Source organism: Magnolia sinica, chromosome 16, assembly GCF_029962835.1.
Source record: "Magnolia sinica isolate HGM2019 chromosome 16, MsV1, whole genome shotgun sequence".
Lineage (NCBI taxonomy): Eukaryota > Viridiplantae > Streptophyta > Magnoliopsida > Magnoliales > Magnoliaceae > Magnolia > Magnolia sinica.
The window spans coordinates 61,716,678-61,735,476 of record NC_080588.1 but is presented as its reverse complement, the minus strand read 5'-3'; the positions used below and the strand labels follow the sequence as shown (position 1 = coordinate 61,735,476).

Sequence of the window (18,799 nt, the reverse complement as noted above, 5' to 3'; positions counted from 1 at the left end):
TTAATCATAAATGGGCTGATTTTTGGGCCCTTGGCCTAACACGAGGTGGTGCACTTGGTGGTCAGGATGGATTTTAAATAAACGTGCCCACCCAAGCAGCCAACCCATTTGCTGGCATACACATCCAACCCATCATTAAAAATATAACAAAAGATGTTGGGAGGATAATAATACCGGGATTAATGAGGTATAAATTCCATATTAATTAGGTAGTTTTTTGTAAAATTCATTATATTTTAGGTGGCAAGTTTTTACTTATATCTTGCATGAGTTGGCTCAGCTGAGTGAAGTCATTTTTTTCTGAGTATTTAAACTATATCTGGACAGTCCATTCATTCCATATGCATTTTGAAATGATCACGCAATCCCCCATAAATGGCATGAACATGAACCGTCCAATTGAGAATCCATGTCTTGAAGCGCCGGCAGATTGCTTATGATTTTGATGCACTTTTGTCAGATGATGCTAACCATCCGATCAGTGGCATTTAAGCGACAGTTATAACAAAATGACCAAACATTCAAAGGGATAGAATAATCCAATCGGAGAGACTTTTGCAGCATGGTTAGTCCATTAGTGGTTCTAAACAAATGGATGGTCGAGATGGACGATTAGGAGTCCCACATGTAATAAAAAGATTTTTGGGGACATTACCAACCTCCCCATGTTTGGATTGTGGCAGGTCAGTCTAGTGATGGGCCAGGCCTGGAGCTGGGTCCTTTAATCGACGGCTATGCTTGCCCAAAACTAAAGCCTAGGCCAGACTTCAGTGTACAGGTGAGGACCATTGGTCTTTGGGCCCCAGCATGGATGGCCCATGACACAAAATCTCCTCGATGATACGATTCTTGATAGAAGAGGAATATAGAAATGACCTACATTCACTAGAAAAAAAAGGTTCCAGATTGGTGGCTAGGATCTTTCAATCCCAGAGATTTCAGGGATGGTCCATCCATGGTGGGCCCAACAAATCAAAGAAAAGCCACTTGTAGAAACTTGAAACCTTAGACTTATTTGCACAACCTGAAAACCAAGTACAGTTATGTTCATCAAAAGAGTTAGATACGGACACTGCTACATAGAACCAGGCCCAGGTTTGCCTTAGCCCAACCCTCCCCAAAGCCTGGCCCTGACCCTAATCAGGCTGAGAAGGCTGAGAAGGCCTTGCCTTACAAGGCGGAGGCTGGCCTTGTAAGGAAAGGCTTAAAATAACATAAGTTTGAATAGTGAAATAAAGCATTATTATTATTATTTTTACTAATGGGGACCTAGTTGATGTTTGGACCAGGACAATCATCATTGGCATGGCCCGGCCCAGCCCAAAGACCAGACCTAAATTTTCAAGCCTGTGCCTAGCAGGGTGAGGTAGGAGTCTCTCTCAACCGTAAGGTACCTCTATCTAAATCTGCTCTTTAATTATTATATTTTATGTAATTGTTTGAAAATAGAAAACTCCAAATTTCAAAATTGAGATTTGGAGTTTTGAATCGTTGATTTGGGGGTCAGGTTAGGGCTGGGTTGGGAGCAGGCTCACCTTGCCTCGAGGCAAGCTCGCCTCAAAAGGTTTGGCAAACAAGCCAAGCTCCAATGGTAAGCTTGAGGGCGAGCTCAACTTCGAAGAGAGCATGACCGAGTCAAGCCAAATTTTACCCACCTCGACTCGATGTACAACCCTACTGTTTTTGTCTGGGGCCAAAAAAAAAAAAAAAACACATTTATACTATTGGATTGGGTTTGGGTTTAGGCCAACCCCACCAGACCCACCCATTCAATCAATGGGCTGGGCCAAATAACCCAACCCGACCCAGTCCATGACTCAAAACAAGAATATCCTTGCTATATTCCTCTAAGACTTCTTAGACATTTTGGTCATTCATTTACAATCTGTACCACATCAAATATTGTTGGCTTTGTCTATTATATTCAAGTGGGCTCATGGTTAGGAATTTGAACCATTTGATTTTTGGATCCACGGTGGATTGGACTGAGCCTGTAACAGTGAGCTCCATACACATGAATACTAAAGAAGAGCCAAGAAGCCTAACATGAAATATTACAGTTAGTTTATGGGTCAGGTTGAGCAGGTCAATTGACCCCAAACCGACTGCAATTAAACGGATCAGGTTGGGTTAGGTTCAGGCTCTTGAAATTTTTGGTGGATCAGGTCGGGGTTAGGACCAGATTTCTTGACCATTTCATTGAATGGGTCAGGCTTAGGCTGACCCCAACCAGGACCCAAGCTGACCCATTGCATACATGCCCAGGCCCATGGTTCAGAGATCCAGACTGCTAATTGTGATTGATGCAACCACTCCATACATGCCAGGCCCATGGCTCAGAGATCTAGACTGTTAATCTGATTTGCCCAACAGAATAAGAGTTGCTCCAAAAATCATCATGATAGGTAACCCTTTGAACAATGATCTACGCCTGTTTGGATTGGTGGAAGCCAAAATGTGGAAATGGAAAACCAAATGTCGCATAAGAGGTAAGGGAAATGTTAATAGGTCAATGGGCAAAAGGTAAGAGTTGTCTCTCGTAACCATGGAAATCTAGATTTGACATTTTTGTTTTTAGGAAATAGAAATCGATGCTTTTTGAAGAACATCGCAGAAATAGAAATCAATTTCCAAAGATTAATTTGTTTTCACAAATGGAGGAAATATTTCTATGGTTTTCCTGTGGATTCCACCAATCTAAACAGCCTGAAGGAACAATGCAAGTTTCCAGGAGAAAAGACCGGAGATTGGATGAACTTCGAATCCGCAAGATTTTTGGGGCATCCCCAATCCACTGTAGCCCATCAGATTAACAACCTGGATCACAGAACCATGGGGCCCACTTGCACAAAATGCACTTATCTACACCCAACTGCTAGCACAAAAACCTGATAAATAGGATCTTAATTAAGCCTTCAGTGATAAAATTTCATCCAATGGATATAAAGAAGCTAATTACAGGCTTCGCCAACATAATAATGGAGTCTTCCTTAAAGGGCAAGGGATCCAAAGTGGACCCCACCCCAAAAACAAATTATGGTCCCTGAATCTGACCTCGTAATTCTCATGTTCAATATATATTATATATATGTGGCAAGGATTAAAACTTGTGTTGGTATGCTTTCTGAGAAAGGATATAATTGGGTGGGGCAGGCAATCTGACCTGATCAGGATATCAACAGGTGGTCGGACAGTGTTTTCCAACTTAGACCGAGGGGAAATATTTGTTCATGTTGTAGGGGAGGGAGTAAAATTCTTCGCTTCTTTGATCAGTCTTGAAATACCTGAACTTGGCCCACCAATGCCAGCCTCTGTCTCTTCGCCTCGCGCTGTCCCCGCGGTGGAGGGTGCAGTCCAAGAAGAATGCAATCATACCCGCTACCGTTGCAGGTGATGAAAATATCACGGTCACCATGTCGTTAAACTGCAGGATGAGAGTATCTTATATGTAAGAATGTTCTCAGTGTGTGGCATTATCATGTAGCAAATGATTCATAATATAAATTGTTAAGTGTGTTTGGGTGCTTAACTGAACTCAATTGCAATTCATTCAGTTCATAATTGAGGAAATCACCAAAGTGGGAATGGTGCCATTTTAATTCACCGTAACAGACAACCCCCTAACCGTAATTTCACGTGTCTCAAGATAAACTTTGGTCATTTCCTTCTCATGTTTGCTATTCAGTTAGATTGAACATCCAAACCCAGCTCTTTAATCAATTGAAGTATGGGGTGTTATTTGATACTCTGGCCAAGATACTTTATACATGGGCACTCAGAAATTGCATACATGGCACACGTTAACTCAAATTAAACAGACTAATCTGGAATCCACTGTTGCAAGTCACAGGCCCAAAATCAGATTCATTGAACAATCCTAACATCTGATTCATGGATACTTGTTTGTTTAAATAGGGACATTGGATATAATTCATCCTTAACTGTCCAATAAATTATAAATGTCCACCAATCTGATGGTCAGATAACCAAATAAGTGTAAGTTTTGGGACCTATAATGTGGACAGATTAGTTTGAACTACTTGTATACCCCGTATGCAATTTCGAAGTAATTTTTAAGTGCCTGCATATCATCCATCACACTTGACCAGAGCAAGGTATTCCATAATAGTATAGGTGGCCATTACAGTCACCGCCATTACTGTTACGATATGGGCGGTAACAGCCATTATGGCTTCTTCTTCTTTTTTACTCTTTTGGAAAAAACCAATTTCAGCCATTACAACCCTAAAAAGCATAATGGTTGCCGATATGTAATGGCCGTTACATAATGGCAAAGTTTTTCAGTTAGGGTATCCGTATATACCCATCTGGCGCTAGTGTGAACAGGGCCATATCCAGCCACCGATGCGTACTCATTGAAGTATTGAGGCACAGATAATCCCATGAAGAATGAGAAGCCTAGTATGAACTTGGTTCTGAAGCTGTTGACGTTGCAAAACTGAAGGAATCCAAGCCCTGCAGAACCTGCTCTTACCATAATAGACCATGGTCATGTACCACACAAAGGCCGATTTAAGCTGTGAGGTGAAAATAAATGAAGAACAAAAGCAATGGGGAACTAACTAATCAAAGCAAAAAAACCAGATATCTGTCAATGAGGGCATCCAAATGGCAATGCTGTTTAATCTACTTACTGTAGGCATCCATCAAGAGTGGACGATTAAGAGAACAGGAATCACCTGGTTATACTCTTCGTGTGATAGATAGGCTAGACGCTCCATGTTAAGTTTTGCATTATTTAAGAATTGATGGTGACTCATCATCCTCACATGTGGCACTGACGTACAGCTATCCAGACCTGGATCCAAATTGTGGTTCCCATTGTGGATGGAGCGTATCACTAAAATCACACTAATCAACCAATCCTAAACATCCAATTAATTTCAAATGGATTCGAAATATCGGTATCGCATTACGTATTGCATCCTTGGGATACAGATATGTATCGGTTATCACATGGGATATATCGTTTGTATTGGGTGATTTATCACACTTTTTGGGAAAAATGGGGAGACATTGGAAAAATGGTTGAATTTTTCAATGAAACTTCAGGGATTATTTAAAAAAACCTTAATACACACTTTTAAATCATAGCATTTCAAAAAGAAGTGCATATAATAGGTTTCCTTTGTATAGGGTCCTAAGCTATGCGTTGTCTAACCGAACTAATGCAACTTTATTCAAATTGGATGCAGAAAATTTAGAGTCTATGTGGTGATCATTTCATCAAACACTCCTAAATACTTCGAAATTAGTCTCGATTGAAAAATAACTGAAGGAAAATTTCAAAAAAAAAATATTTTATTATTTTTTAATTAAAAATATTTTTTATTTTCCTAAAATTGACAAGGAGTTAACAAATCAGTAGATCAGCCCTTATACATGCTAGATTTCATGTTTGGAGTGCAACATTGCAAGAAATTTGGGATAAATTGGGAAATTTTTGAATTTTCCCCAAATCTAACCACCTACACTCAAATTTTGAAATTAGTCTCAATTGACAGCTAGCTGAAGCAAATTTTCGAAAAAAACATGGAAAACATGAAGAACTACTGGATATCGAAATCAAAGCTCGAACTCCATGATTTTTCATACAAACATGAAGAAATAATGGATTTGTAACCATTTGAAACTGATTTAACATAATTTTGCAAAAAAAAAAAAGGAGATCAGAAATTGAAAATGCTCACCGAATTGAACATGTGGGATATATCGGCACTACTTGTGCGTTTCGTATCTTACGGGTGGGAAACAAGATATATTGTGGGATATATCATTAGATATCATCGATATTTAAAACATTGGTCAAAAGTACAATAGCGAGTGATCCAAATTCGAAGGGAAAAAATCAGCTGGTTAATATTATTTTGTAAGTGCAATTGTTTGGTTATGCTCCACCCAATTAATGGATATCATATGGATGGTTAGAACTTGCAAGTAAAATAGAGAGTGATCCAAATTCAAAGGGAAAAAACAGATGGTTAATATTATCTTCTAAATGCAAATTTTTTGTTATGCTCTATCCAACTTGGGTCAGCAACTTGGACGGTCTACGTTGCCTTACAACTATGACGTGTGCGTTTGAAGCCCCACCACCATTTTTTTTAAATGGTGAAAACTAACATAACCCGTGATAGCTGCTACTGTATCTTACAACCACGTATTCACTAAATACAGCAGTTTGCTAATCCCCACGAATGTTTAAGGCAGCCCATCAACCACATTCACCCACATGGCACAGGATGCGAGATACAAGTTGTCACCAGGTGAGTGACACAGTTGAGATGCTCTCCGATCCAAAAGAATAGACCAATCCACCAGTCAGTAGGACACAACTCATAAAACATACCATCATCATCTAAGCCTATCACAATTAATTGGAGTCAGCTACATGAAGCCAGTCCGTTCAGATTCATGATGTAAGTCATGGTGACACTGGCTGCCAACCTGAAGCAACCCTCCTTTATCCGGGCTAGGACCAGCAATGAGACCACAAACTCGCACAGTTACAAATGTAATAGACTATTACATAGGTTGATTACAAAGTCTATCTAATTGTCTATTAGGTAGGTTGATTCCAATCAATGAGTTATGACTCATAAAAGATATATCAGGAGGAACTATATGATCCTACTTGGCCCAAGGACATGTAGTGCATCCTTGAACACTAAAAATGAACAAGTAGCTCCATGGTTCAGTGATGCAGACTGTTGACCAAGGATGATATATATATATATATATATAAAGAGAGAGAGAGAGAGAGAGAGAGAGAGAGAGAGAGAGACTACTGGAGAGGTACAGATTGCATTGATATGAATGGCATTCAGACTTCCATGACTTAGCATATGATCTTGAGATTTCAGTATTAAACCAACCTCGATGAATGGCCCATCTTTTTGGCTTGAAAGAACATGAGATATGAACCTTATGAAGCACTACAACAAATAAAAGTTCCAAAGCCCAAGCTAACTGGTGAAGAATTTGAATTTTGTTAGAGAAATGGATTGTCATTTTGTTCGTGAAAAGATATCTTTTGGGTTGTTATCTGTGACTCATGTTCATTACAAGGATCAGTTGGCTGTTATTTTAACTAAAGTTCTTCAATTTGCTCACCTATGTGACATCACAGGCAAGCTGGACATCATTCTTTTTGCTTTGTGTATCTCATTTTCAGAGCTACCTCAGGATGCCATTCCTTTTTGTAATTTAGGTGATCAGGTTATGTTAATAAAAGAATATTACAGAGGTTTTCCTCTCTAATACATTTTTCTCTCCAAAAAAAAAAAAAAAAAAACTCTCCTCTTTTCTAACTTTCTTCCAAAACAAAGTTAATGACATTTATTAAGAAATATGAGACCAGATAAGAAGGGTTCAAGTGCTAGTATCAGCCTAAATCATATTAACAACTCCAGAAGTTCAGAGAAATTAGGGTTATTTATTAAATTGTCTGATTCGTTGATTTGAATATTCCTACCGTACTTTGTAACCAAGTTCCCAATCACAGGTTTGAGTCCATGGTTATAGTTTCCATAACTGAATTTTGCAGTTGGTAAAGAAGATATGTTATTTTCTAACGTATTCAAGCTTGCACACTGGTTTGATTCTCTCCCCTTTTTCGTTTCTTAAATTTTTGGAATGGTAGCTTGACTCTGAGGAGTTTATTCGTTTTAAAAGGCAAGAGCTGCCTCTGAGGAGAATGCCATGAACTGTGAGGCACATGCCTGGTGCATCTCTCTTTTTTGCTTTTTACATCCAATTTCATCACTATCATCATGTTTCCATGTATTTAAAGGAGTAAAAACTACTATTATGATGAAACTTAGAATTCAAGAGATTAGGGTTTCTTCTTTTTTCCAACTTCGTTCCACCATCACATTCACACTCACACCACAGTCCAACTTGAAAAGCAGCAAGCCGTCATGAGTGGGGAAGTCTTCTTTCTTTACTCGAATAGTAATTGAAGGGAAGGTGATTTCTTCTTTCTCTTAAGCAGTAATGAAATAGGAAGTTTTCCTGACATGTAAGTCTTGCAAATGGTATATTCTAAGAAAAATAATATAAAAAAAATTCCTTTTAAATTTGTTTTCTATTTTCCCTTGTGTTTCTCCAGTTTCAAAGCTTCTTTAATTTTCTAATTACAAAAAAAAAATATGCAAGTTGTAACATTGACACTTATGCATCACAACAGGGCCAAGTAGCTTCCCTTTGCTCATGCCCTTTAAACACTACTTTGAGTCACTTGACTCTGGCTTAATTTCTATAAAATTTTAGAATGATAAAGAATGAAAATTGTTAATGCCCCTAAAACCTCAACTGGCCAATATGAAATGACTTAAGTATCAAGGTCGAAAAACAGTGTTATGACCCCATAAGAGCCGACAGGCATTCCTGTTATAATGGTAACAGCAGCTAGGAAAAACGGGAAATCGCAGAAAGGAAAACTGTGGGCCACGGGGATATTAGGGCGATTTTTACTGGAAAACATGGTTATATTCCATAATGTAATGCTATTATATTTCAAATGACAAACTCGTGTAACTTAGGGCCGTTATTCCATTATATACGGCCATGTGAGAAAACAACGCCCTTACAATCAAAACAAGGGCTGTTGTTTAACAGGCATTTTTCATTACGTAGCACAACGGATAACAACTGTTCCCTTTATAATACCCATTATAATGGGTGGTATTATGCTAGATGAATTGTGTGACCTAGATATGGATCTAATGTTGAAAATGATTTTATGAAGTGAATAAAGTAATTAAAAAGAAAAAGAAAAAGATATGATCTGTAGAAAAATCATTCGCACTCCAGTGATTTAAATATCGATATTGATGCACATATCACACCCTTGGGATACAGAGTATCGCACAGGAAACATCGCATGTATCAGGGAATGTATCGCTGTTTGAGGGAAATATTGGCAAATGATTGAATTTTTCAATAGAACTTTAGGATAATGTTGAAAGAGACATGATTGCACACTTAGAGCGCAACAGATTGCAAGAACAAGTAGGCACAACAAGTTTCCTTTGTGTAGGATCCTAAACAAGGCCCTATCTGACAAAAGTGATGCAACGATATCCAAAATGAGTTCATATAATTCATTAATCATACAATATAAATATGAAAACAGATTCCCCGAACAAATTTGAGAGAATTGATTTTTTTTTTAGAGTTTATTTTGCAAATTTATTTATATTTCCGGTGGGGGAATGTATTGCCAACACATATCACAATGTATCACATATATCGACAATACAGGAGAATTTTACAAAGGGTTTTTGACAAAATATCGCAAAATATATCAGCAATGCATTGTGATATTTTGTGCAATCGAGGGGAATATAGTATCAACCACATGCGGCCAATACTATTGATATTTAAATCGCTGCTGGGTACCTGAGGATATCTGCAACATAATAAAATGCATAACAGCACCAAAGGCAACTGATGGGTAGAGATCCAACCCATGCATGTGTTAGAAGTGTATCATGCTTTTTTTCCCTTTGTAGAACTGCGATGTCATGCATGCATATCCAGGAAACGTGGTGAGAAAACATGCACAATATTACACATGCAAGAAATAGTGTAATAATTATTTAGGAAGCAGAAATGTGTGTGTGTGTGTGTGTGTGTGTGTGTGTGTGTAAATCATGCATTGAGGTACTCACCAACATAAGCGAACAAGATGCAATACAAAGCTGCTACAATAGGCATTGGGATAGAAGCAAAAACTGCTCCAAATTTTCCTGGTTAGTCACAGAAGTACAAAAAGATTAGATCAGCCAACAAGGAAAGCAATTTCTAGTTTGAGGTAATATACAATGCTCAATTGAGCTTTTATTCGGCCACACAAACTGCACATGTAGGGCCCAACGTCTGGTGATCCAAGTAATTCATATGGTGACCTCACGGTGGATGGGAGAATAGCATATCCCCATGAAATGATACCAAGAGCTAACCATCTGATTGATTGGCCCGATTAAGTGTGTTTATCAACTGTAATTGACCATTTTCATCAGACAACTAGAACCATTTGATAGGGGAGTTAGTAGAGCATGGCCCATCACATGATGGGGCCCTCAGATCAATAGCTTAGTTACCAAAGGGCAGGAACTATTGTACCAGTGCTGGTTTGAATGAGAAAGGAAGTTTCATCAATTGAGCATCATACAATACCTCTTTTAGTTTAAATAAGCAAACAGGGATCCCATACCTAATACAGAAAAGAAAAGCATAAACCCTGCTGATATTTGAATAACTCTTCGGCTTCCAACTCGTGTCAATCCCAAGAGACCTGCGTTTTCACTGCACAAATAATATGTTAATAAGATCATTTTATCACTGAAATTTTTATTTTGTTTTTTCTGCTATGAAATTTTGATATCATTACACTGATATTGTGGAACCATTTGCAGTCCCAAACATCCCATCAAACAAAATTGCCATTCCCTGAAATCCAAACCAGAATATAAGAATTCAAGCAGAAAAGTATCTGCACTCCAGAAGGGAGACTCCCAGTTGTAGCAACAGCAAAGCAACCTACACTACCTGCCAGCCAGCTCCACGACTCAGAACAGAAGGTGGTACAGGTGTGGCGCTTGCAAATCTCGACACTGCAATCAATGTACCTGTGGACTGGAGATCAAGATAAATCAAATCTTACCAATCAGAACAAGAAAAGGAATACAAAAGGAAATAGTTAATGGGGGACAGATCTTTCTACTTATCTAAAATAACATACAAAACGCTCGGCTCAGCCCAAACCACTGTTGTTGTTATTTGAGCCAACACATCTATAGATGGGGCCCACCTTTCAGTGTCCAGATGTTCATCCAGTGGGCCCCATCATGGATGTAAAATGCTGCACAAAATTTTCCGTTGGACAATCTTAGCTATCTGATGACATGTCTCAAATGGAGCTAAAAAGAAAATATGGCCAAATGGTCTATATGCAGTGGCAAAACGTTCCACCAATCTGATGGACGAGATTCTTCAATGGAGGACATCTATGGTCCATCCCATCTACCACAGCATACTTGACAAACAACATGGATCACCAAAACAAGGATTCTACCAGTATTAAAGGCTTGGCCATAACAAAAACACTGGTACTTGAAGGCAAGAATTGCATAACACATCTTAAAACAATGGATGTGGCTCCCGCTTTCAGCTAATGTAAATCCATAATTCAGCTGAAATAACTAACTGGCCAGAAAGCTGGAAGGTCCCTAAAATCTCTGTTGCTGATAGTTTTGTGTAGTCCAGAAGATGCGAATATTAGAACTAAGCTAGCATCTAAGCGGAGGATCAAAACCCTCTTTCAACTATTGAGATAACACACAGAGTCTATACTCAAAATGATTAAGCACACGCCTGAAACTGGCACAAATGGTTGTTCGCTGAACTTAAATTTAAGTTTCAGTTCAAGCTGTCCTTTTCTGAAAACGATAATAGTGAGAATGAGACAGCAATTTCCAAACCCATTAAACACAACTTCTACTCCAATAATCAGCCAATAACCCTAAATTGTTTCTTTCTTTTTTTTTTCTTTTTGATTTATCATATGCCCTAACTTGTTAGCTATTCCGTACAAAGGATTAGGCCCAGATTATTTGCTTAGCAATTACCTAGACTTCCCCAAGCCACCTTACAGCCATGCGGAAAATGGATGGCGATTGAAATAACAGAATTAATATCAGTAAATGAAGAATGTATTATGTTAAGAAACATGTAAGTTTTAAGTGGATGTTTCAGTTAGCAAGATTCTTTATGTGGTAAAACTGAGGTAGATGGTCTTTTTCTCAGGACTATCAGCAGATTTATAGCTTTATGGGGGTGGCTAACATGGAGTGTGTGTACTGACATGGGTGTGTACTAACAAGCTAAACCAAAAAAAAAAAAAAAAACTTTATAACTTGACGAAAATCTAGAAGTTGGTAATTTTCTTTCTAAAAATCCATGTATCTAAGCAAAGTTTATGTTACTACGGAGGGTCTTGGTAAGTGAAATGACAAATAGGTGGACGTGTGGCAACAACTTGAATTGCCGGGTATAATTTAGTCGTTGAAATAATTCGGATTTGGCCAAAAGGGTATGGTTTTCCAATCAAATAAACTTCATGAAAGGAACAGTTCATGAAGCATATCAATCAGAAAAACACATAACATGGCTTTCTTTCAAAAATGCCCCATAGCATCTTCAACAACTTGCAGCAACACTTCGTGTGCATGGTATCACCATATGAGGGTTGAGAAATCACATTATTAGCTATTCATACACCAGTGTAGACTTGCAAACTTATGAAAAACAAACCTCAATAAGAGCAGCCACTGAAGCAACCATCATGGCAAAAGATTCTCCAGCATCAAAGGTGGGACTGCCCCATTGAAATGGATACGGAAACCTTACCCTGCAAATATATGAAGTGAAAATCAATTTTTAAAAAAATGAAATCCACAAACGATATGAAGTTTTGTGTCAAATGTGGATGTCCAGATATAATAAAAGCTCTTCTATGCACAGAAGCAGAGACTTGGTAAGTTGCAAGGAGCCCTCATTGAGTTAATTTTCTTAAAATAGTGAATAAATGGAAGTCCCTTATGGACCAAGGTCAAAAGTGACAATATAATGGGTTGTAATGGCCAGAGGCCAAATGTGTTGTGAGCCTAGATATCAGCCGCTGTGGCCAATATTTTGTTTTTTTCTATAAGTATTACTCTATTCAAGTATATGTTAGGCACAAGGTACAGGATATCAGGCAATATATTGGCAGTTATGGCCATAATCAGCCAATATTTTCAAAAAACAAAAAATAAATAAAGTGAAATTTATATAATTGCTATAATAATTTTATAATTATATTTGATTTTCTATTACGTGCAATTATTATTTTGCCAAAACTTAATTAGTTAAATAATTTAGTAATTGGAAAAATATTGGCCGTAATGGACCAAAATATATCAGCCTGCCAACGCCCACAACAGCCATTATGACATAGGCAATTATTGCAACCCCTAAACATAACAGGGCTTCCCTGAAACCATCACTACACTGATATATAGCATGTTATATAGCTGTTATAGACCAATCATCAACCACAAAATTCATGTGTATACTTCAAAAATAAGTTATGTGTAAAATGTGTGGAACTGGAGATCCTAGATACCATTATAATGAATTGAGCGTCATGTAGGAAACAGGATCTTGATAGAAAACTTAGGAGATGGAAAATATGATGGATTTCGTTATTGCTTTACTTTCTCTGATCGATGAGAGTTCTGCATAGAATTGTGAAACAACAACAAATGCAACTGGAGACCTTAGCAAAAAGGAAAATTAGGTCACCATATCATCACAGCCTTGTCTCAGCTATTTGGGGTCAACGGACCATTGATGGCAAGGTTGATGTTATATTCAAGTCATTAGACCTTTTTCTTCTTGTTTTCCTTTTTTTTTTTGAAAGATGCATTAGAAAAAAAATTTCCTTCACATAAACGAGAGACAAAAACAGCATAAAGTTAAATTACACCAAGATTCATGTCATTTTGCACAAAAAATAAAATAAAATAAAGCATTACCACAACTTTGTTATGGATAACTACAATTAAGGACAAGAGAAATGATTCAACAAAATCCATTCCCACGAGAAACCAGGTGCTTACCAGGGAGCAGCACCAATGAGCCCAGCCCGATCAGTACGACAATTAAACTGAGTCCTTGGAGGTCTATTCTTATATGCTCCACCCACTGTCAGAATATGTGCATAAACCCACACGATAGCCACCGAAACCAAGACTGCAAATCGACCCACTAGAGCTCTCCTCCCGTCTATCCATTGAGGGAGGAACTGCAAAGATATGGGTTACCCACAACATGGAACATGATTAGCTTCTAAAAGTAAAATCAGAAAATGCTCCCATTATCTAAAAGTTACAGTTCGAGACATTGGCGCAAAAAAATAAAATCAAATGAATAAAATAAAGGCCTAGAACTACAGGGAATTAAAAATATATATAAATAAATAAATAGCAGATCTGTTTTTAACATATCAATATAACATTGGGGTACATATTACAATACTAGCAATACGTGGTACAATATCTTTCAAGCCAACAATCCAAAAACCAATTGCACAATCACTGATGATATTTCAATCCACAGGTCAGAGTGAGCGACAACTAAATGAGGAACAAATATGCATCTTACCTGTGAAAAGAGGATCACTAAGATTATTTGAGGAAGCCCAATTTCAACACATTTTCCCACCTACAAGCATCAGTAGAAACAAGAATTCCCATATGAATAAACCAATTTCTCCTAATCCCATGATCGACGCGAGTCAGGCATGACTTCATGTGAGGAACAAAACAAAATACAAATGAAAGAGCAGAAACAGGACACATACAACTGGAGCAGATAAAAATGAATAACACATTGAGCAATGCCTCTTTTCAAGATGAACCCAACTAAACAATAGAAATATGAAGAATCTGAATACTTACTCCTGGAAAACCAAGCTGATAAAGCCCAAAACCAGAAAGAGCTACAATTGGAACAGCCGAAAGGGGGCTCAAAAACCTGGCCAGAGAAGTAAAAACCTGAAATGAGGAACTCAAAGCTAAAATTCAAAAGAGGTCCTCCAGAAGGAATCACTGGATGGGTCCTTCACACAGCCATAGTTGGATGATCAGAACTGTTCACCTGGGTGGAAACCACCATTGACATGCCATGGTCCAAAAATCATGCTGACAACAATTGCAACCATAGATTGGTGACATTCATTGGGACGGTTGAGGGCGGAAGTAGTCAAAACTCAACATTCCATGAGGAAAAGAAGTCCATTGATTGGCTGTCAACAACACAGTCAGCATAAATTTTGGGCCATGGCTCATTTACAGTGTACTGTTCACCAGATAGATGGTTCCAATCATCCTGCAAACAGACCCTATCTGCTGATCAGATCAAAACTCTTGCAATGGAACAAGCTCCTCAACTTCACATAATCCCACTTCTCCTAATCGAAAACCCACCTTACCACATTTCTCCAAAGCCCACTAAACCCGACAATTATCTGAAAACTAGAGGCGGCAATTAGAGCCCCCTGTATTCCTCTCATCGTCTGTAGAAATCTCTGATACGACCAAAACCAAAAAGGAAAAGCTCTCTCAGAAGCCAAAATCACTGAATTAGAAAATGTAAAGAAGAATAACCACCATGACCCAGAGAAAATTACCTGACGGGGATCCAAGACATTGTTATATCGATTGGAAAGGATGATCGAAATTGTTGGAACTACGAATGTGCGCGATCCTCCCATCACTGCAGGAAGCCGAGTGCCAACGTAGCACTGCAACAAGGTGTTCAAACCAGCGACAAAGAGTAAGGTCTGGATTACTCTGGCCTTCTCTTCCTACCAAAAAAAAAAAAAGAAAAGAAATTATCCAACCAGAAATACTGTTATATAAAATGAAGCGGAATTATATGATCCCCTACCAAAGGATATGCAGAGTACCGCCAGTTCCTCAATTTGTTCAACTGGACCCCATATTTCAATGATCCAGACCAATGAGCTGATGGGTCCCACAGTGGATGGACTGTGGCCCAAAAAACTCCAAGATTGGAAGATCCGACCCATCCAACCTTTGGTCTATATTGAATTGAATCTGTTCAATATTTGGGACATGATCCATCCACGGGAGGGCCCATCAGACCAACAGTCTGGATCGACGACCTTACACATCAAGGACTACATAATTCCTCGCAAACGAATGCTAAATTCTCAGATAGAAGAATCTTACATTGCCGCCGCCCATTTGAGGAACAAGGATCGTTGGAATTAGAACGGTAGTTCCGAGCATTACAAGATAATGCTGAAAACCCAATAAGACGGCTTCCGCTGAAATTACAAAAATTACCATAAATCCATAGAGAGAATAGTCCAAATGGATTGAATTGTTTCAAACATCAAGCAATTATCATCTATTTCATGAAATATAGACTAAAAACACCGAAATTTGATTAAAAACGCAATTTTGAGGCCAAAAAAAAAAAGGAAAATTGCTGGACGTGAATGACAGAATCCGAGTTGCGAGGGAAAAAAATGGAAAATTTCTTGGAAATTTATTTAAATGATATTCATCAGCATTGAAAAATCTGCTAAATTTTGCGTAGGAAGAGAGGTGAAAATGCTTTCTGATTTTCTCAAATAGCCGCAGAAACATATATATATATATATATATATATATATATATATATATATATATATATATATATATATATAAAGGAAAAAAAATAAAAAGCAGACAAGAATCCGATATTTACATGCTTTTGATAAATACACCCATCTTTTCTACTTTTTAGAATTGGATTAGTGCATTTCTGGCACTAGTGCATTTCTGGCACTACTCTACAACCAAAAGTAGAAAATCGGGGTTTATCGCTAAAAACCATAGGGTGCATATATCATCACCGTTAGATCAACAGCTGAAATTACTGTAGAAATTCGACCAATTGACAACCCGAAACTAACGTCTCAAAAACCACTATTTTAAAGACGCAAGCTCAAAAAACCCAGCAGAAGAAGAAATAAAGGAACGCGCAGATGCTAAAATGCGCAGGGGGATAGGATAAAGGAGGAGGCGTACGCCAGGGAGGTGGGCTGGTGATGCAATAGTCTACGCCGGGCAGCTGCTCCTTCACCGGATGCGGCTGGAAATCGTCTTGCTTCGCCGCTGCCATCTCTCTCTCTCTCTCTCTCTCTCTCTCTCTCTCTCTCTCTCTGGCTAGGAAAAAGCTGCTATTATGTCTGAGGACGCTCTGACTGAAAGAGGCGATGTAGAGATTCTCGGGAATGGAAGCAAACGGACACAAGGAAGGGGAGCTGAAACGAAGGAAGTCACGTTTTTCCGTTTCACAAAAGGAAAAAAAAAATGCTAAAAACAGATAGAATGAAGGAGCGTCTCTCCCTCCCTTTTATGACGTCTCTCGGGGTTTTAAACTTCCCATCCTCGGAAGAGGATACGAATAGATACTCGAGCCGTTTGAGTTTACAACTTACAAGGGAGAGGATTTGGTGTTACCCTTACCGTGGGGCCCACTCTATAATGATTTTTTTAATATCCAATCCGTCCATCCGTTTTTTCATCCTAGTTTAGGTTGTGTTTAGAAAATAAGAAGATTCAGATTTCAAGTGGACCACATCACATGAAATAGTGGTGACTGAACACCAACCATTAAAAACTTCCTAGGGCCCACCGTAATTGTTCTTTTTTCAGATCAGCTTGATCCAATACTTTTGTGGCCCACCTGAGGTTTGATTTTTGAGATCATGTTCTAAAATGATATGTAAAAACGGATGGACCGTTTGAATATACGAAAGATTCACCAAAGTGGGCTCCACACGGTAAGGGAAACCCCCGCGAAGTTGTTACCTATAATCGGCTTCCTTTCAGACAAGAGGTCCCCACGGATTAGCGATCCGGACCGTTCACTTTGTGGACTCCGGCGATGGTTTTTTCCCCTGGTGAATGTGGACCGTTGATATATTTCATTTTAACCATCTAATTAAAGGCCAACGGTTGGATTGTTCATTAGGGATGATTTTGAGAGGACTGTACACTTACTAGCGGTTGGATGCAGATTAGGTGGTGTTGCCAACACCACCCCCACTTATGGCGCGTTGATGTGTTGGATGCTGTGGGACCCAACGGGATGTATATATTTTATATCCACGCCGTCCATCCATTTTTTTAGCTAATTTTAGTGTTTTAACCCAAAAACGAAGGAGATGCTAAGATCAAGTGGACCACACGATAGGAAATAGTGATGATAATGACATCCACTGTTGAAAGTTTTTTAGGGTACACCGTAATGTTTATTGGTCATCCAACCTGTTGATAAGGTCACTCAGACATGGATGAAGGGAAAATACAAATATCAGCCTATCCAAAACTTTTGTAACCCGAAGAAGTTTTTAATGGTGGCCATTCAATCACCACTTTTTCATGTAGTGTGGTTCCTTTGAGCTTTGCATCTCCTTTATTTTTTGATCCATGCACTAAAATGAAGGGACAAAGAAGATGGATGGTGTGGATATAAGCTATTTACATCATATAGGGCCCCACAGCACCCAACACATCGACGCACCTCTGCCGGGGATGGTGTTGGTAACACCCCCTGACATGCGTCCTGCCTGATTGAATACAGCCCGTTTTCTAGGGGCATATGAGATCAAGGGTTTTGGATTTCAGTGCAATGGGCCCATTTGTCCATATCATCATGCTAGGAATTGATATCTGCACCCGCCTGATATATAAATACACCCTTTTTTCTATCTACTTCTGGTGTTACAATTGAACAACTTTGTATTATTATATAATAAAAATGTAGCAAGGCTGGGTAATTTGGTCACTGGTAGTTTGTTAGCGCGAGTATTTTGTTGGGTAATTTTGTTGGGAGTGGGTGGACTAACAATTCCCAATGGGAAAGGGAGTTATTTGATACTCCAGTAGAGTATCACCGTTGATACACAGGTGCTTGGTCATAATTGATACTCTCGCACTAGGGTCACGTGGTTTCTATGTAAAAAGCTTTCTAGGGAGTTCCTTAACAAAGATGATGGTGGGATCTACTGTGATATTTGTGAGACATCCACTTCATTTGTTTTGAGAGCTCAATTTACGGCATAGGTATGGAAAATTTTGAGAAAGAAATACCTGCCGTTGAAACTTTTCTTTGCTCTACTTTGATATTTATATTTCATCCAAACTGTTTT

The 18,799-nt window shown here is 38.6% G+C and overlaps 1 protein-coding gene across 1 annotated transcript; it reads right to left on the bottom strand.

Moving 5' to 3' along the window:
* Positions 1-2,876: 2,876 nt before the first annotated feature.
* Positions 2,877-16,986, bottom strand: LOC131229258 (nucleobase-ascorbate transporter 7-like). The gene is made up of 14 exons (XM_058225164.1): positions 16,671-16,986; positions 15,825-15,922; positions 15,260-15,436; positions 15,057-15,157; positions 14,529-14,604; positions 14,233-14,292; positions 13,689-13,873; positions 12,340-12,436; positions 10,576-10,662; positions 10,418-10,476; positions 10,241-10,332; positions 9,696-9,773; positions 4,325-4,485; positions 2,877-3,424 (listed from the first exon to the last, which is right to left on the bottom strand). Exons 1-14 carry the CDS (start codon positions 16,762-16,764, stop codon positions 3,206-3,208), a joined length of 1,584 nt encoding a protein of 527 aa, XP_058081147.1. The 5' UTR covers positions 16,765-16,986; the 3' UTR covers positions 2,877-3,205.
* Between the last annotated feature and the right edge of the window lie 1,813 nt (positions 16,987-18,799).

Bases quoted from the DNA above. Each gene is read 5' to 3' on its own strand.
- LOC131229258 (XM_058225164.1), bottom strand. From the start codon at position 16,764: ATGGCAGCGGCGAAGCAAGACGATTTCCAGCCGCATCCGGTGAAGGAG. The intron at 12,437-13,688 runs GTAAGCACCTGG...ATATATTTGCAG, and splicing joins CTCATTGGTGCTGCTCCCTG to GGTAAGGTTTCCGTATCCAT. The intron at 10,477-10,575 runs GTAGTGTAGGTT...TTTGGATTTCAG, and splicing joins GTCGTGGAGCTGGCTGGCAG to GGAATGGCAATTTTGTTTGA.